Source organism: Nipponia nippon, unplaced genomic scaffold (assembly GCF_047370975.1).
Source record: "Nipponia nippon isolate SJK-2023a ecotype South Korea unplaced genomic scaffold, ASM4737097v1 scaffold_5, whole genome shotgun sequence".
NCBI classification, from domain to species: Eukaryota; Metazoa; Chordata; class Aves; order Pelecaniformes; family Threskiornithidae; genus Nipponia; species Nipponia nippon.
Window position 1 is genome coordinate 84,175,243 of NW_028262369.1, and position 18,991 is coordinate 84,194,233.

Consider the following 18,991-nt stretch of genomic DNA (forward strand, 5'->3'; position numbering starts at 1 on the left):
ACTTGCACATAGAGATGGAGCTCAGCATCTTCCCTCTCAGTCAAAGGGACCCTTAAGGACTGTGTCCTCCCCTCTCACTCCCCCAGCAGTGGCTGTCCCAGGTGAGATCCCAGCATCCCTTCCCATGCTGTCCCCATTTCATAGCCAAGTGGGACTTACATTGTAGGGCTCTTTGCCCTTCACCTTTCACTGGCCTGAAACCAGTTGTTAAAATTCTCCATAGCCCATTGCACAAAAAATGCCCTGTGATTCTCTGTTTCTCACAAAAATGTATGCTTTCTTCTCCTTTAAAGTACTTTCCCTTAAAGAAAATTGATGTTAAGCCATGAGACACCTGGTCCTACCGGTACCAGCTCCCTTTAGCCTTCACCAGTGGTGGCAGGGATGCGCCCAGAGCTGATGGATTGTGCCTGCCTGTGGGCAAACACATGGGCAAGTTACTGTCAGCTAATTAAAACGTCCCTAGCCTAGATTAAGCCCTTTTTTCCTTTTTTTAGTGGGAAGGGGTAGGGCCACGTCAAAATATTTCACATTGAACTCCACAATGTTCCTGCTTCGCTTTTCTGTTTCTGAGGCATTGCGCAAACCTGCCCCAGCTCTCTGACAGCTCACATTAAGCTCCACGGAGCTGCGTTCCATCACCTTCCCCTGAAAATCAGTGAAGGAGTGAGGGCAGAGCTGTCCTGTGGAGCCGCCACTCCAGACTGCTCTGAGGATGAGTCACGGAGGCAAAGGCTCCTGTCTGAGGGAGGCAAAGCCGCTGCTCTCTAAGGCGCTGGGCTTTCTGCACCAAGGACTCTTTTCTTCCTGAGTTTTTATTCCTCGTCTTCATTTGTCTCTCGCCCGCCCTCCTGTCCTGCAGAGCTCTTTAAGGTTTTAGTAATTAAAGGGGGGAAAAATGCCATCCTTATTCTGCTCCCTGGAGGGGCCAAGAGCTGGTCTGTGTGCAGAGGAGACCCATCCCTGCTCCTGCCCGGCTGAGTCCATTGCACCATTGCTTAGCCTGTGGGAAAGGTGGAGTACGGAGGTTGCTCTCAGACTTCTTCGATGTGGCACCGATCCCTGTTAATACGCGGTGGGGATCCCACGGGGGCACATGGGCAGCACTGTGGGGGTCTTGCTTTTAAACATCCCACTCAGAGGCAGCAGAGGAGGAGCAGGGCAATTTGGTGAAGAGGGTGGCCATCGCCGTGGTGTGGCTCAGGGCCCTTTTGGGGTTTCCTGTGTTCTGCTGACCGGGGCACAGCTCTGGGATGGGGACCAGCCAAACACCTCTCCCCCAAATCCCTGCACTGTTGTTGGGCATGGGGGCGTGGGGGTTTTGCCTGCTGTCTGCCTCTGACACAGCTGAGCCTCCTGTGTCATCTACTTTAACAAAAAGAATAATCTTTTGGCTTAAAACATGGGCAAACTTCACTGATGCCCTGGCAAGCAGGCAAGGTGGGGTGATGGTGCCTTAGCTCTGCAGTGACAAAAAGTCCCAGAAACCCTGTGGGGATCAATAAAGCTCAGAAAAAGAAAGTCTCCCTTCCTTCCCCCTTCTCCATCCCACTCGCAAATTCTGAGCTGCCACCTCCGGCTTTGTCTGTTCATCCATCCGTCTGTCCCAGCGGCGGTGACAGGCACAAAAGGCTGGAGAGGGAAGCAGCAGAGGCCACTTAAAATTCCCCTTGGCTGTGGTAAAGCCAAATGCTGTGGGCAGCAGCTGCTCAGCTGGAAAGCCATGTCGCTTGTGGTAGCGGTGGGACGAGTTTTCCTGCAGAAGGCGGCTGCAGAGGAGGTCCCACCCTGCCCGCCATGCAGATGTGGCTGCAGCCTTTCATGCCTGAGCAGCATGGCAGCCTTGGCGCTCCTTGCAGGTGCCGCGGCAGCAGCCTCCGTGGGCGGAAAGGCAATTTGTGCTGTTTTTGGAGGATCGGGAGCTCTGCAGATGTGATCGCTTTTCAGACAGGACTTGCTCTGGACAAACATTGGGCCTCAGTTCAGGACTCTGTGTGACATATCCCTCTCCTGACCAGCACCCACGTTTTCAGACACCCCCAAATTTGTCTTTTGGCAAATTGCTGCCAAGATGGGGACTGGAGTCATCACCCAGCTCTGACGGGGTCCCTAGGGAAATGCCACCTCACCACAGTGCCCCATACATAACCATGTCCTGTGCTGTCCTGACACCCCAGGAGACGTAAGCCGACTCCTCACTGGGTCCACACTCTGCATCAATCTCCCACAATGGTGGAGAATTCTCATGTAATATACATATATATTCGTGGATACTTATTTCATGTCCCTTGTTGTCTGTGGCTGGCTGGCACAGCGCTCGCACACAGGAGGGTACTCATGGGAAGCATTTGAGAGGCTGATAGTAACATGTGTTTCGGTTTAAAAGCATGGAGGGGAAGTTCCTGTAAGTGTGTGTGAAGACAGCGTGATCATTAATACCTGTTTATCGAAGTTTACCGGCTCTGTAACAACGGGGTTTCTCTTTGCCATTGGATTTAATTCCTCTGTAATTATGTTCCTAATATAGAAATCATTTGGCATTTATTTGCCATAATAAAACTTCCCATTGCATTTAAATTCAATGTGAAGATTTAAGTGTATTTAGTGGACTCAGTTGAAGACCTGAAATTAAATATTCCTGGTTTCCTTTTCCAAACAAGACAAAATCAGATAAATGCTAGCAGTCAGATCGATGCATGCAGCTACTCCTGTGAGCAGTGGCAGCTGCACGTGCATATCCAGAGAGAGATGGTAGCCCTTGTGATGTGGACAGCTCTTTCAGCTTCTTCTCACTGTCCCGCTCTGTCCTGAAGCACTGGTCCAGCGGGCGATGCCAAAGACTGATGCTGCTTTGTACACCTGAGCAGGGAAAACACACAGTTGAGGAAAAACTGCACGTGTTAAGAGCACCATCAGCCATCCCGGTTTGCTGTACAGTTTGCGCTGCTTTTCAAAATGTTTGCTTTAATAGCGGTGGTAGCAGGACGTTGCTAACATGGCTCTTTCCAGCTGAGCTGGTGCTCAGTAGCAACCCAGGCAGCAGACATAGGTCAGCACAGATGGAGCTGGGAGAGCCCAGAAGACCAGTCCTGGCCCAATGACACCATCGTCTCCAGCCCTGCCATGTTCAAAGGAGACTGGGTAGCCAAATTTGCTATACTTAATTTATAGTTAAAAGAACAGGCTTGGAAAACACATCCCATGACCGCCTGCTTGTGGGTGAGCAGCTGCAGCTTTGGTAGCAATGTGTGGATGGGCTCCCAGCACTGATAAATGACAGATAAAATGGCCAGGTGGAACACTGACACCAGCACGCCACAGGGGTGATGCCGCTCCTGACGTCATTATTTTCTCCCTAGATATACTGAGCATCAGAAGCGTGCACTGGCAATAATTTTTCTTCCATCCGTTCTCAGAACTCCTCCCAGTAGGCTTAAAATAGCAGGGCCCAGATAATCATTAACCACTTTAACGTATTGCAATGGGCACAGATTGGGAATTCATAAGGAGAGGAAAGAGCTGGAACAGACCCGCACTCCCGATTCGTCTCTGGCAGTATCGTCCTCCTCAGGATAAAGCCAGTTCAGCCTGGCCTTGCCACTGCTGCTCCTAGAGACAAGCTCCCCTCACAGCCAGAAACAGGGAAGAATATTAATTGCTTAATATGTGATTCTTCCCAGAAGTAGGGAAGAGTAATAATATGTAGGGAAGAGTAATAATATATAGGGAAGAGTATTTCATCCAAATGTTGAGAGGGTTATGGCTGAAGCCAGAGCCACCCTTCCCTTTTTGTTAACTCTGGTTTTCCACCTTTGACATGAACCCTAATTTAGACTTGGATACCAACAAAAAAAAGGCAGGTGCCCTGAGTCCTAAGCCCACTTGGTTGTTTCAGGGGAACAAGAGGGTACTGAGCAAGTTGAGGATGAAGCTTGCAGCCGGGAAGCATTTCTCTGCTAGTTGCTGATAAAGCAGAAATACTGCTTAGACTGATCCGAGTGACGGGTTGTAACTCTACAAAGGAAAATTGCAAAAATAAGTGTTGGGAAGTAGACCCTTCAAACGGTCTTTGGAGAGCAATCTCCAAAGGGAATTGGTGGGAACGCTGTTGTTTGAAGCACTGGAGAATATGTTGTGTGGAGCTGCCTTCTACAAACCTACAGAAATGGGCGAGGGGAGTTAATTTCCGTCTCTAATTGCTGTGATCTGCATCTCGTTTTGGGCTTGCTTTTGCGTGCGTGTAGCTTTTAGCAGAGGTCTCGGCACAGCAAATCCTTCATGCGTATCACAGCCGATGGACTGCTCCTGAGCTCGCTGTACAGCCAGCAGTGAGACTCCTTCTCCTTTGCTGTACAAAGGATTTATTCCATTAATATGCCCCGATGTTTATTTTTCTGCTGGTACAGGAGTGCGTGTGCACGTGTGTGCATGTGGCAGTGTTTTACAAATGCCTGCTGTGGACAGAATTGGGCTTCGCAGTATGCAAAAACAGCTGTGCGCCACACACAAGGATATAATATTTCACACGGCTGGAGAAAATGTGATAAATCAGGTTTTTGCTGGATTTGCAAAAATCAAGAAACTGGGGGATTCATCTCCACAGTTGAGTCCTGAGCTCTTGCAGGAGAACAGCGGGACTCTCTGGATTGGAGCATCCCAGTTAAGGAAGGGGGACCAGGTCCCCACGGCAGTGTAGGATGTTTACGGACATCTCTTGGCTCTGAAGAGACAAGCTCAGATTTTTTTAGACTTGTTTATTACAGAGCCCAAGAAGCCAATATGAGTCCAGGCTGCAGCTACAGCTTTTCTCCTCTGCCTTTGCCTGGAGGTTGTTGCTCTTAGTTCCTGCTTCGTTCTGCCCCGTTCCTGATCCCTCATCACTGATGCCTCCAGCTGCTCATTAGACAAAACCCAGGTCCCTCCCTCACCCTTGTGAGCCCTGCAGGAGACCCCGGTGTGCGGCGAGGTGGAAAGGCAGGGATGCTGTAGAGCTGGGAGGTTTCTGCGTTACCTGCTTGGTGCTGGGATCACACTTGTGCACTGAGGAGTGAAGCTGTTGAGAAAATAAAGCCCCAGGGACTGAGATGAGGAGGGTAGACGAGAGGCACGGAGCAGCGGTCCTTGTACCAGGCTGGCTCTTTGTGTGGAAGAGGATTGGTGAGCAAGGGAGCGGAGGAGCGGTGCTAAGCCCTGATCCCTCCCCTTTCACATCCTTGCTGGCAGTATGTGCTCGTGCGGGTTCCTTACCACACTTGTGCTTTCCCACCCCAGTCCCAGCAAGGGGCACAAACATGCGCAGCCGAACGCGAGCCCCTCAAACTGCACCTCACATGGGGAGTTTGAACGCCAAATGTCAGTGCTCCTTCCCACACGCACCTTCCTCCCATCTAATCCTTCCCTGCTTCCCTTCTCCTGGCTTGTCCTGTCGCACCTTTCCAGGTGAAAAAGGTTTATGGACCCTACAACCCTCCTTGCTCTCCCTCTCCCTTTGTGGCCCCTCCTGTGTGTAATGAAAACCAGTGACAGGTAGAGCTGAGCCTGGTTTTGTAACGTAAACAGTTATTTACAGTTTTGCTAAAATTTCATGGAAGATGACATTTTTAGGCCACCTAGCTGAAGCAAATGAAATGATTAACATGTTTGCATTAGGTTTCATAAAAAAAAGTATCACTCTTGTCCAGTGTGGTGCTCAGTTCCTCAGGGCCTGAGACCTGATGTGATACCCTGAAAGCTCAGGCGGTTTCCCACCAGGGTTAGCAAGGGCAGGATCTGGTTTCCTAACCCAAGGCAGCTGGGAGGGATGTCTTTTATTGTGTCCAGCAGCCTCAGACACCAGGGCCTGTTATCCTTGCGCTAATGATAGGGCTGATCTAGAGGCGTAAGAGGAAATATCCTCTCCCCAACACCAAAAGTATGATGATGCCAGCCTTCCCCATCCTGTAGATATTCTCATTCTGCCTTTAGAAACTTTTAAATCTTGGAGCACAGCTAAATGCACAATTGGGGTCTATACTGTGGCTTTTAAACACTAAAAGGTGGGGAGTGAAATGTAATGGCTCTGTTCTTCCCTAAATAAGCGATGGCAAATGACTGTAAAATGAACTCCTGAACTTGTGTGTGCAGCGGGGAATTTAGTCCCATCATGAACAAAATGATAGCAGCTGGATCAGAATAATATTGAGGTTTCCTGGATACCCCTGTTTAAAGCTACACCAGAAACAAGGGAGCAAGACAAGGATCAGTGTTTCAGCCACCACTCATAAATGTCCGTGTGTCACAAGCCAGGACACAATTTGTTCTCCATCTTGCTTGCTTCTAGGGTGGAAATAGCCAGCCCTACAGGCTGTCCATCAGTATGACTCACTTTTGGGACAGACTGTCTGGGGGAAGTGGACAGGGGTGAAATTTGAGGACTTTTTCGCTTCTGGGATGGGTACACAAAGACCTGGACCCAAAGCACACACCTGCCACCCATGGTCAGGTTCGTCCCTCCTGGTCCAGGAGCATTGGGAAGGAGAGACCTGTGTCTAGCGCTGGAAACGCCCATTGCCTGGCAAGTCCTGGGAGGTACCGCATGGCGCGGGGCTCAGTCCAGCTCCCGGAGAGGAGCAGCACCTCCACAGCTGGCACAAGCCAGCCTGCACAGAAAGTCCGAGGGCCACCGCGTCTGTACTCCCTCTCCTGCCCGGCCGGGCTCGAGGAAGCTGCCCTGGGCTGAGCAGGACACCAGCCTGCAGCAGAGGCTGTCTTGCAGCTATCCCCACTGCCAACCTCATTTTATAAAATAGGTGGCAGAGAGACAGAAACCTGAGCAGTGAAACAGTGGCATCTGGTTACCAACAGAGCTGTCCCCACTGGTTGGGGTCTAGTGTGGGTGCTCTGGTGTCTAGTAAGAGCTGTGTTCATCTAGCTTTTCCTTCAGCGGTGATATTACATGTCTTTCATCTACCCAGCTGTCTCTTTCCACAAAAAATTGTAGGACCCAAGTATCTCAGACCGTTACATCTCTGTCAAACTCTGTTCACATCAGCCAAGAATTAGTAGAGGTAAAACAGCAGGAGGGAGCATGATTACCTAAGCCAAACCAGGTAAAAAGGAACAAAGAGCAACTGGGTGGATGATGGAGCTTCTGTCGTGCCATGCCGTGCCGTGCTCAGGCCCTGTGGGAGGAGGGGAGCCTCACTGATGCTGTCTTTCTTTTTCAGGGGGAGTTGCTGAGCCCGTGTCGATGCGACGGATCGGTGAAGTGCACGCACCAGCCATGTCTGATCAAATGGATTAGCGAGAGAGGCTGCTGGAGCTGTGAGCTGTGTTACTACAAGTATCACGTCATTGCCATAAGCACAAAGAACCCTCTGCAGGTAAAGGTACTAGAGACATTTCAAAGTCTATTTATTATCGTTTCTATTTTTGTTTCTGGGATCAAGTGGATTTCACCTGTGTGGGTTTTCCTTCCCTGCACGCAGTGATCCGTACATCTGGGACACTTAGAAAGGGTTGTCAGGGGCTGGTCCAAAGAGGCCCCATGTTCTGCTCGGTGGTACTGAGGGCATCCCTCAGATGTCTGCTCTTTCTGTCTTTTGACAATTCCCACATTCTTTCTCCTCCTGTTGAAAACACCAGTGTGACCACGATAGTGCTGTAACACCTCACAGCCCTTCAAATGTGTTCATCCACTGGAGACCACAGGTATGCCACTGTCCCCAGAGACAGATGGGAAGGAAGGAGTTACAGGATTTGCTACAACAGGGCACACAGTCTGTGGCAGATTAGTGTCTTGAGACCCCTGGAGTTGTGCCATTAACCTCGATCTCCTGCTGGGCCTCCTCTGTGTTGGCATGAGGGATGGAGGAGATAGATGGAGGGCTCTGACAGCTCTCCTCTCTGTTCCTCACACCTTTTTCACTTTACTGCTCCCCCATGATCAAATACCTCCTGGCATGGCACAAGGGGTGTTGGTTCTGACGCTCTGGTCTCTCCAACCCTGATTCTCAGTGGACATTTGCAGATGTGCACATAACGGGTAAAGCACATCTTGATGTAAGTGGCTGTGAAAGGCATCAGAGGGCCCACCTTCATTCTCTTCCCAGTTCAAAAGCACTGTGGTTTAATAAGCCCCACTGCAGGCTGGTAACTGAAATCAAGATTCAGAATGGGGAAAATGGTGTGACTGTTAAAAAATGGGATAAATTATCCTCCATAGCTATTGATTTATTGTGGGGGCAACACCTGAAGATGAACTAATTGCTGCGTGCCTTTGCTGAGCACCATTAGTGCCTCGGATGTAAGGAAGCACATTATATCCAGGCACTACTGCTTCATTAGCATCATCTGGACGGAGAGACATTACAGCAGCATGCTGTGGTTTAGAGACGGGGAAATGTCTATAAGTATGTTGGTCTGTCCAGGACCTGGCTTTGGCTCTCTGCTGGTTGCTCTGCTCTCTAACAGGAGGCAAAGACTTTGCCAGTGATGGTGCCCAGTTGTACAGGGGTGGGGGGAATGCAAACTCCTGCTCTCTCCTCCAAATTGCAGTCCCTGTGTGTCTTTTTCCAGGCCTGAGGTCACTAACCACAGTAAGGAAACAGGGACAGCCCTTTAGGACTCCAGACTTAAATGAAGTAATGAAATTAGTGGGGCATCATGGGGAAATTTTGCTGGGGGGAAGGAAAAAGCCTGCCTGCTCTCTGCAAGTCCCTGCATCTTCTGATTCAATTTTCCATGTGCTGTGAGAGATCAGTAGTTTCATCCCAAGCCCCAGACCCAAGGTGTTTTAATTTCTTGGCTCTAGTAGCTCAGAGCAGAATGAAACACAGGAGGGGAGATGTGGACAAAGCAGCGTTTGTTTATTTCTGGAAAGCTGGTCCATGAGTGCCTTAATGCTTCCTGCATCTCCGATCGGGGGTGCGATGCTGAGCAATATTGAAGGTTTGTGGGTGCAGATTTGCGAGCGTGTGTGTAGCCAGCACTGCCTTTAATGAATGACCTCCAAATGCTCTACACCTTCAAGTGGCTCAAGGCAACGGGTCAGTGACTTCCCTCCTACTGCTCACTCGGCTAAAATTTGTTGGAGCTATTCATAGACAAGCTCTTCTCCCACACACAGGTTTCAAAAGCCCGTGCAAAGCATTGCTCTTTCTGGGCTCCCCTGTTAGAAAGTGGCCTGATCTGCTGGCCTTTGCCACAAACACAAAAACTGAGTGGCAGGGGCAACTGAGTTAGCTCAGCTCCAGGAGCGAGGGTCCCAGAGGACTGTGCAGACCCCGGGCTCGGAGGCTTCACGTTGCTGGCTTCGACTTCACAGTGCTTCTCGCAGAAGCACTCGGAGATTTGGAGGGTGGGAAGAAGCAACTGGAGCAAAAAGCCACTTGGTCTGGAATACATGCGGCGTGTGTGGAGTCACAGCTGCGTGCCCGGGCACCCTGTCTGGTGCCAGCACAAAGGCACTTCTGGGAAGCAGATGCTACACTAGCACTAGTATGTGAAATCCCGTGGGAAGTGGCTGATGTACCAGGCCTGGACTTCCCACAAGGACTAAGTGCTCGGGCCCCCCATAACCCATCACCACGCATGCCATCGGGGTTTCCCTCGTTCCTCAGTGGCTCTCACCATCCTCTGACACTGGGAAAGGGAGGCAGAGAGGACCCAGGGGCTGCGATGCCCTGACACTATGTGCCGTAACAACGTGTTACAGCATGTGCAGGTGGTAAGAGCATCCTTTCTGCTTGGACTTCACCCCACACATGGATAACAGGGGCCACCTGGACATACAAACATGTCTCTAAATAAAGCAACAGTCCCTGGCCTTTCTTCTCAGGGTCTGCTGGAACATCTGCCCACCTTTATTCTTACTAGAAAGCTCTGAATTTCTCAAACACAGGTTTTGGAGGGCAAATGCTGTAGGAAGTCATGGTTCTCTGCTTATTCCAGACCAACCGTAATAGAGGCAAGGACCACACAAACCTCATTTGTCAAATGAAACCTGTTTGGGTGATGCTCTGAGCCTGGCCAGCAACGTGGCCTACCTATCCCCTGAGACTATGCTTGTGTCCTCTCATGTGACAGACCACTGGAAAGCCAAACCCAGGCAGCTGGCAAGCCCCAGACTCCGTGAAGCATGTCCAATCGGTCCAAGCAGAGCAGCACACCCGACACCCACATGTTCCCCAGGATCTGCATGTTTCTCTGCCCATTTTGACATCTGCTGCACATTTTTTGGAGTGCTTAGGAACACAGCACAGGCCAGATGTGTGTGGAGACACATGGCGTGGGCAGAGAAGTTACAGCCAGGGGAACATGGTTCATGCATAATTAACAGAGGCTCCTTCCAGCCTCCAGGCCGTTATGATGTCTCATTCCAGAGAGAGGCCTTTAGTCTGGTATTTTGGCAGAATGAATCTCTATAAATTAACCACCCCCCCATTGCTGGACTGCAGGCATTTAAGAGCAAAGGTCTTAAAGCAGCAACACTGCAAACCCACTGAGACTGGGGGATTAAAGTTGTTGGACAACATGGCAGGTGTGCTGCCAAGCAGCAGTCAGGCAGCAAATGAGCAAAAATATCCCACCAGCTGTGAGAAACCAGAAGGTCCAGAGCTTTTGTCCATCCATCCATCCATCCATCCATCCATCCATCCATCTTCCTGCTCTCCAGTCTGCCAGTCACTGAGACAGGAGTCGTGGGCATGGAGGCTTTAAATGCTCCTCTCCATTGCAATATTTGTGCAAAGCCTATGATATTAAAAAAGCTCTGAAGACATAGGGTTTTAGAAGCATGTGATAGTACTGCAGGCACCCTGGTGCTGATACATAGTGGAGTAGGTATCTGCTGTGATTGGACTCTGCAGTGGATTTCATCTATACAGCTCCTTTGTAGCCGCTCCTGAGCCACATCCACTCTGATGCTTTGATTTTAGCAAATAGAAAATCCGTTTGAACAAACCTACCCAGACCTACAACTGTCTGCAGTCTTGGAGAGTTCAACTCTGCTTTACAGTTGTTATCTCTGACTCTTCCTGTATTGTGGGTTGTTTCAACTCCAAAGATCCTCAGTTATCCAGTGCTGAGGTTGGGATCCGGTTCCAGTTCTCCTCTGGCTCTGTTTTGGCTGTGGTGATGCTCTGTTAAGAGCTGATGAGTGTTTGTTTATATGGCCTCTTCATCGCCACATCTGCAAGAAAAGTGGCCAAGGTTCCTGGGTATTTCAACTTCAGTCTGAGCTTCTGAGCTAAAAAGCTTGAGGCAAGTTCCCTGGTGTCTCTTGGTTGACCCAACTTACTGAATCACTTGTGTTGACTATGAGCTTTGGCTGGTCCCTGCTGAGCTCCAGCTGCAGCCTGCAGCCTGCAAGCAATGGGTGCAATCACAGTAAGAGAGCCTTCATGGCCTGTGGCTCATAACGGCGGCTTTCTAGGATGCCAGTAGTGTAGCCTGAGTCTTACCAAGTGCCCTGGCACATGGAGGAGAGGGGGTTTCATCACTGCACGTTTCCATTACACAGCCCCCGTGGACCCTCCTTCCTCCCTGCTGTCTTTCCAGTATCTGAATAAGCCACAGCATCTGTACAGCAGGGAAGCTATCACAGCAGTGGCATAACTGTGCTTGGAGAATTTATAAAAAGAAAAGCCATCCTCCAAAAAATGATCGAGGAGGATGGCCAGGGCCTCAGGACAGCAGCGAGGGGAGAGCCAGACCTCAGCAGGGCTGGGAATGGTCCACTCCAACCTTCTAGGAAAAACCTCTGCTTGCTTGTGATCCTGGGTCTGAAAATTAAATTGCTGACTAGCACAGTTCAGGATGTTAATGATACGTACGAAGGGGACGTGTCAGATACAGCAATAAAAATAAACTGAAGTGCCTGAGGCAGGCATGGGGGAGCTCTCAGAGGAGTGTAGGATGGCTTTTCCAGCAAGCAAGTCTTCTTTGCAAGCTGCTGCAGTAAGACATAGATATCTTCTGCAGGCAAATATCTGCCTTGGATCTGCTCATGCTGGTGCTTGGGAGCCTTTGGAGACTGCTGGTGCCAAAGAAAGGGAAATACGGATCAGGCCTTAAATACTATAGTAATGACATTATTAATCTGTGTTACATTACCACTGGGGGTTTTCAATCACAAGCCTCTGCACAGAAGCACTGAAGCAAACAGGGAAACATGTTTGTCCCAAGTACAACCCGTAGGTTATGAAACAGTGCAAGAGAACAGGAGTGACATGACTGGCAGGCACCAGTCCCAGCTTGGCCCCTGCTAAGGTCATCACAAGTGTCAGACCTTGGCTCCTAAGAAACCCTTTCTGAGGCATCTGGGTCGCAGAGCTTCGCGATTTGAGTAAAATGGGGAAACCTGGGGAAAATCAGTCCAAGAGAGCGTGGTGTTTTGCATGTGCACATCTGGGTGGTGTGCCAAAGCACTCGGCCAAGGGGGATGGCAGCAGAGGACAGACAGCTCCTGAGTGAATGAGGACATTTCTTCAGAAGGGTCTGGAGGGACGGAGCCCTTTTTCCAGCGCAGGTGGCAAGCCATTGCAGAGAGCTGCTTGGGCATGCTCTGAAGCCATTGTAAGCCCGGAGATCACAAAGCTGCTCCTGTTTTCCTGCAGGAGCCTTTAAAGCTTTCTGGTACCACCAAGTCCTTAGTTCTGCCCTGTTCAGCACTGGCAGAGCATCTGTAGAGCTTTCTACCTGCCTAAAGGTCACATTCGTGTTTGACAACCTGGGTGAGCTGCAGGTTGTTAAAGGTGCACTTCAGTACAGCTCAGCGGCTACCTGGGACTCAACAGTCATTATCAGCTGAGGAAAGAAGGGTTTGGTTTTAGGTCTCTCCCCGCAAGGTGTGATTGTTTGGCACTGGGACCTTGCTAGAGCTTGGATGTTTGAGCTGGAGATTTGAAGGGAGGGGGCTGTGTCTGCAGCCAGGCATTCAGACAAAGAGCTTTGGGGGTTTCAGACATGCCAGTAAAGGGGCTCTGCAGCATTGCTGAGGCTTTTCTTTGCAGCTCTAGCGGTGACCTGAGGACAATAGGGTCACTCACCAAATCCCTGGTCTACTGGCCATAATGATAGTGGAGAGGGGTTAGGAGAACGGGCGATTTTCTAAGGGCTGTTATGAAATCTGAAAGGCACAGTGCTGTGATTGAGGCAGGCTCCTGAGGCCACCGGTGCAGGGATGCATCAGGCCCAGCTCCTGCAGCTGAAATTCATCAGCACGTTCCACCTCCAAACAGCTCTTGGACCTTTCTATCTGTGCTCTCACTGGGTAACATGCTTTATCCTCTGTCTCACCCCTTCTCTTCTCTCTGTGCTAACCTCATAACCTAGGATGTGTAGCAAAATGGAATTAAAAGATGAAAAATAATGACTCCAGTTATTGGTGGCTTGGGCTAGATGTCTGATGCTAAATTGCAGTTCTCAGGGTTGCCAGAGAGGAAATACAACATTTATTACTTACTTTTTTTTTTCCCTGGAAAATATTAAATTCTTCTGCAAGCTGGTTATTTTCCCCAGTGTTCAGCTCTGACCCATTTACCTCCTTGCCAGAGGGTAATCACACCTCAGTGCCACCTCCTGAACAGAGTCAGGACTGCTGCTGCGTGTGTCACTGTCACTTAGTGCCAGATGCCGGGGGAGAGTCTCCGACCCCCTGGCACGGCTGACGGACTCCAGCCTCTTCATTATCGCTGCAGCGAACTTCCCAGCAGCTGCTGCCAGCCGAGCAGCGTCAGGCAGCGGCTCTGCCTGTGTTCCAGCCTCTCTGTTCCCAACCAAAGGGAGCGGGATTTGAAGTTTGCACTCGGGTGTAACTTCTCCGTGCCCTGAGCCCCATCCCCTTTCACAGTGTATTTAGTACTACACCTAAGCCTCGCTGTCTCTGCAAAGCAGTGGTGCTAGTTGTATTTGTCTGCTAGTTGTAGAAAACAGCTCCTTCTTCTTTTTCTGTCTTTAAATGCTACCTTGGAAGGACCTGTTGCCACCACAGGCCTTGCAGTGTGCCAGACAGATGGTGAGGAGCCAGTCCATTACCTCCTCTCGAGAAAGAAATGATGCAGAATGATTTGGCTGGCACAGGCGCACACTGGTCAGCATGAGGAACCTGCAGGAAAACCTTCACAGGCAGCACCAGGCTGTGCACCGGGCTCTCTGCACTCCCGTCCCCTCGGTGTTTGCAAGAGGTAGTGGAAGGGGAGATGAGGTCTGGGGAAAGCTGCAGGGGTGAAAGTGCAACCCCACGCACTGAACCAATTCCTCCCCACCACGTGCCTCTAGTCCTGGAGCTCTGAGCTGATGGCACCGGTTGTGGATTTGTCCTGCATCTGTTTGGTGCTGTTGAGGATGAAGTTGAAGAGCTGATGGGAGGGCAACATAGCTGCTGATCCCACCCTCAGAACTCAAATTTGGGGGTGAAGGTTGCTGGGAGGTCTATCACCCCCTCTCAGCTCTGAGGTGGCCTTTGCTCTGTCTCATGAGGGGAGAGGAGTGGCACAGCTGTGCGTCTCCTGTGGACTCCAGCACCCTTGACCCTCCCATCGTGACTGGCACCACCAAGCTCCCAGCCCTCAGAGGAGGGCAGTTCACTACCTCAACTTCTTCGTGGCACAAAGGGGCCACTGGTGTGGCTGGGGCTGCTGGTGGAGGCGTGTAGCAGGTTGGGCTATGGCAGAGTGGGAACGGGCTGTTTAAGAGGTCACTGAGCGTCCCCAGTGCTTGGTGTTTGCCTTTGGCTGGGCCAGCTGCTGGAGCGGGTGGCAGGAAGGGCACTGGGGTTAGCGGAGCATAGTCCTGCCTCAGCGCGGAACAGGTTCTCTTCTGTTCAGCAGCTTTATGGCCATCTACTCTGTGGCCAACTATGAAATAAGCTGGTACCACCCACCTCACTGATGCTGCACACCCCAACATACAATTTGAGGGCTGTCTTCCCTTGCAGGACATAAGCCAAGGAGCAAGGCTGGCAGAGGCAGACTTCATCTCACCTCTGAGCCAAGCCAGGCAATCTCCTTGCAGCTGCAACCCACAGACCTCAGCCTCAGGCTGAAGCTCTTGTCTGTTCCTCTCCAAAGGCAGCCCTTTGCAGGGGAGTGCATTTGGTTCAGGGGTTTGGTCATTGGACTGGTAGCAATGCCATGCATGCCTGTACCAGCACAAGTCACCTGTTGTCCTTCTTGCCCTTCAATCAGGGTTCAAAGTCCTCTCTGCCTCCCGAAAAACACTGGTAACTCCTGTCTGGCCTGAGCATTAAAGAGGGACACAGCAACTGAACTCCCTTCTTGCCCTGTAAAAGGATTGGACAAGGCTTGACGACTGACCTTGCTGTCCCAGGATATGTTTGGCAAACGCGCAGGGTGCTGAGGGCTTGCCAGAGATGCCACCTCACAGGGACACTGAATTTGGGCTGAATCCAGGCTAAACATTTTCAGTTCCTCTGAATCCTCTATACCTGCAGGAGTTTGAATTCTGCCTTTATTTATCCTTCTGCCAGTCCCACTGAGATTTCAAGGGCATGTGTCTCACAGCTAAAAGTGGCCTATATACTTCGATGCCAGGAGAGACTGTCTCTCCCCAGCCTGTTTACGCATTTGATTTCTGATTTGCAGGAGGGGCTACAGACCATGTCCCCAAGTCTTGTTAAAGAAAGCAATTTCTGCTCTTGGTTTTTACAGAGCAGTTCTCTCAGCAGTGTAAATCTGAGCAGGGAGGTTTTATGCTGGATGACAGAGAGGAACCCAGGCTTAGGATATTTATACTGTAGCTTATACAAAGCTATTTGACATAGTGAATGGATTTGGGGGAGTTATTTCTATTTTTTCTTCTTCTGAGGAAGAAGCATTGGCGTTTACCTTGGAACACAGCCTGAACGTGTCATCACCTAAAGGCAGGGTGTCCTGACCACAGCAACTTGTGTTGTTTGTAACAAGTTTTGTGGGATGTGCGTTGCCACTGCGAGATCCTACCTAATGCTGTGATCCTGTCAGATCTCACAAAGTGGCACAGAGCCAGCTCATGGGAGGCCTCCGAAGGAAAGCTTGGCTCTCTGAGACACTTCTTCTCATGGTAATAGGATGCCCTGGCTGAGGATGCTGCCTGGCCTCTATGTGAGGTAGCAACTGAATGTCCTGGTTTGTGATGGCCACCACAGACCTACTGTCACATGGATGTCACTTTCAGTGTCTTGCCCCCAGTCCATCCTGCCTCCCTCAGGTCTCTGTGCTTTCCTGGTGAGATGCAGGATTCCTCCCCATGTCCTCCTCACCAATGCTGGCAGGAAACACGGGGCCACACACTGTTGAATGACTGCCATGCTGCACCCCAGATGTGGACCAGGTAAAAGCATCTATACATAGGGTGCACATACAAGTTACAGGTACTCTTTGAGACCTCCAAAACCACCACAATGATGTAAAACAGCAATGATGTTCCCCATGTAACTAATCTCTTCTATTTTTCCTTCCTCCCTCCCCCTTGTCCCCTCTCCTCTCCCTGTTGCCTCCCCTTGCAGTGGCAGGCCATCTCTCTGACAGTCATTGAGAAGGTTCAGATAGCAGCGGCCATCCTGGGTTCCCTCTTCCTCATCGCCAGTATCTCGTGGCTCATCTGGTCGACCTTCAGTCCTTCGGCCAAATGGCAGCGCCAGGACCTGCTCTTCCAGATCTGCTATGGAATGTACGGCTTCATGGACATTGTCTGTATAGGTGGGTGATCGCATCTCATGGCACGGCCGAGGTTGCCCACCTGCTCACCCGCGGAGAGGAGCGGGAGATGGCATGGAGAGCCAGCTGGTACAGCTCGGCTTGGATTGAGCCTCCCCGGCTTTTCCTCCTCTTTGCTTTTGTGACACCTATTTTAAAATCCTCTCTGCTTGTCTGGGCAGCCCTGGAGTATCTCTTTGGCTAGGCTGGCAGAGGGCCCTGCAGCAACCCCAGAGAGAAACAAATCTCTCTTCAGAGCAAGAAGAGGGTGGGGAGGTCTGGGGGAGGCTGGGGAGTGTAAGGCTTTTAGGAAAGTCCTTCCTTTCTGGAATAGCCAATTTAGGGACTGCCCCATGGTTGGGTACGGCAGGGTGTCTCCACGTGCAACGCCTTGGCTCTCCAGCCCAGGCTCTCTCCCGGGCAGGGGTGGATGCCCCTTTTTTGGCCCATCATGGAGCTGCAAGTCCCAACCAGCCCAGGTCATGGCCCACCCTGGGGTCCTTGTCAGATTGCTGGTACAGAGTAGCTCTGATGAAGAAGCTGCCCCACACTGAGCAAGTCCAGACAGCAAAGTAGATGCTGGAAGCCTGGCCCCAGCAGGTCTCCTCGAGAGCAAGAGCTGTAGCCCCAGTGCAGACCTGTTGGATGGGGGGACATAGCCGATGATACCTACGGGCAGAGGCATTCACCAGCCAGGATGTTGAAAGAGTGGTGGTTGCCAAAACAGTTCAATGAACACCAGCCACCTCCAAATGTGCTCCTGAGCAGCGTCCACCCAAGCACAGGCCACCAGATAACATCAGTTCAAGTGACCCTGCCAGGAAGCAAAGAGGGTCCCAGAGAGCTCCTCATGTCTGGGTCCTTCCATTATTGGTATAAAGGCAGAAGGAGCCTCCCAGAAACATGGTGGGACAAGGCAGTCCTCTTGACTTGGTGGATTTGTGTTTGTGTGGGTAGGGCCACTCCAGAGAAAGGAGCACAGTCCCCAGCTCAGCCCTCAGGAGGAGCAGGACAGACATTATAACAGAGCAACAGTACAGAAGCAAAACAAACCCAATGGCAGGGACAGAGTTCTGGACAGCACGCCCTGGTATCCGGGTTCAAATGGATCTTGGCTTCAGCATCCTTCCAGCACAGGACTTGGGCCTGCTGAAACCCAGACCAATTCCTCCCACTGTTGCCACCACTGTGCTGACAAGGAGATGTGAGTTTGGCCTGTAGACATCATCCTGCTCCTCCATGAGGTGCTGGTGGAGCTACCACATGTCTCCAGGAACAAAGGGTGGCAAAGCAGGATGAAAGAGAGACGAGCAGCACCCACATTTTGGCACAATAGCCACTGGGGACATCCTCTTGCTGGTGTGATTGGGAGTGGGAAAAAATGATCCATGTGTGTGTGCAGTGTGCATGTGTGTCGCCTTGTTGGCAGAGGACTGAAGTGGAGAGCCCTGGCCTGGGCGGACATCAGTAACATGATTAACTGGCTTTGATAAAGCTTCAAGAGCTGAGGGGAACTGATTAGCTCATCTGTCAATAGGAGCTAAATCCTCCCACACAAGGAAGAATAAACCACGCCAGCCATGAAGTGAAGGGGAACTGGGCAGAAAAATTCAGATTTGAGGTTTTTTGTTTCTTTCTTATTAATTTTTTTAAGCGTCTGGCCTCTATTTCTCTTCTCTACCTTCTCTAAAGGGAAAAACAGCCCCTTTCCATTTCCATTGATGTCACTATCAAGCTTAATGCTTTAAGCTGGGAGCTTTGATTTTTTCCAGCCAAAGATCAGGCAGCTGTCCTGTTCCCAGGATCATTTCAGAGTCATGGCTTGGGGCAGCCCCTTGTCTCATGGTCCTCCTATACAGCTGGCAGTCCTGGTGGGCCAGGCATACTGGCTTTCCTGCAAACTCAAAAGCAAGTGGGAAGCATTACAGATGCAGTGAGTTAACATGTGTGTATGTCGCTTCTCTTGCCCAGCACCTCAGAGCAGTGTCCACGCAGAGATGGCTCCACTTGTGTGCAACATGTCTGCCTGTGCTGCCAGGCAGCTCACCCATGCTCAACCAGGAGAGATGATGTTCTGGGCCATGTCAGCCCTTCATACATATCAAACATTTCCCTAGAAAAGCTCATATGTGCATGCAGCCAGCCCTCTGCCCCTGCCGCACTCCAGTGTAAAACCTGTTTGTATTGTGCATCAGTACCTTTTGCAATCCCAGCTGCTGCTGCTCCCGGGTCTGCAGTGGAGGGGAAGGGCAGCTCTGAGCAGCACTAGCTGAGATCTGGTGTTCACTCTCCTCCCCACCTCCTCCTTCTTCTCT

The 18,991-nt window shown here is 50.9% G+C and overlaps 1 protein-coding gene across 2 annotated transcripts in view; it reads left to right on the forward strand.

The window, feature by feature from the left end:
- The window catches only part of MARCHF4 (membrane associated ring-CH-type finger 4), a 106,039-nt gene that overhangs the window by 68,962 nt on the left and 18,086 nt on the right, over positions 1-18,991 (forward strand). The window contains exons 2-3 of one of the 2 annotated variants that reach the window (XM_087732988.1): positions 7,206-7,367; positions 16,487-16,679. In XM_087732988.1, coding sequence (XP_087589114.1) covers positions 7,206-7,367; positions 16,487-16,679 — 355 coding nt within the window. The remainder of the gene's footprint in view (positions 1-7,205; positions 7,368-16,486; positions 16,680-18,991) is intronic. The other variant, XM_009473861.2, reaches the window with a different exon arrangement.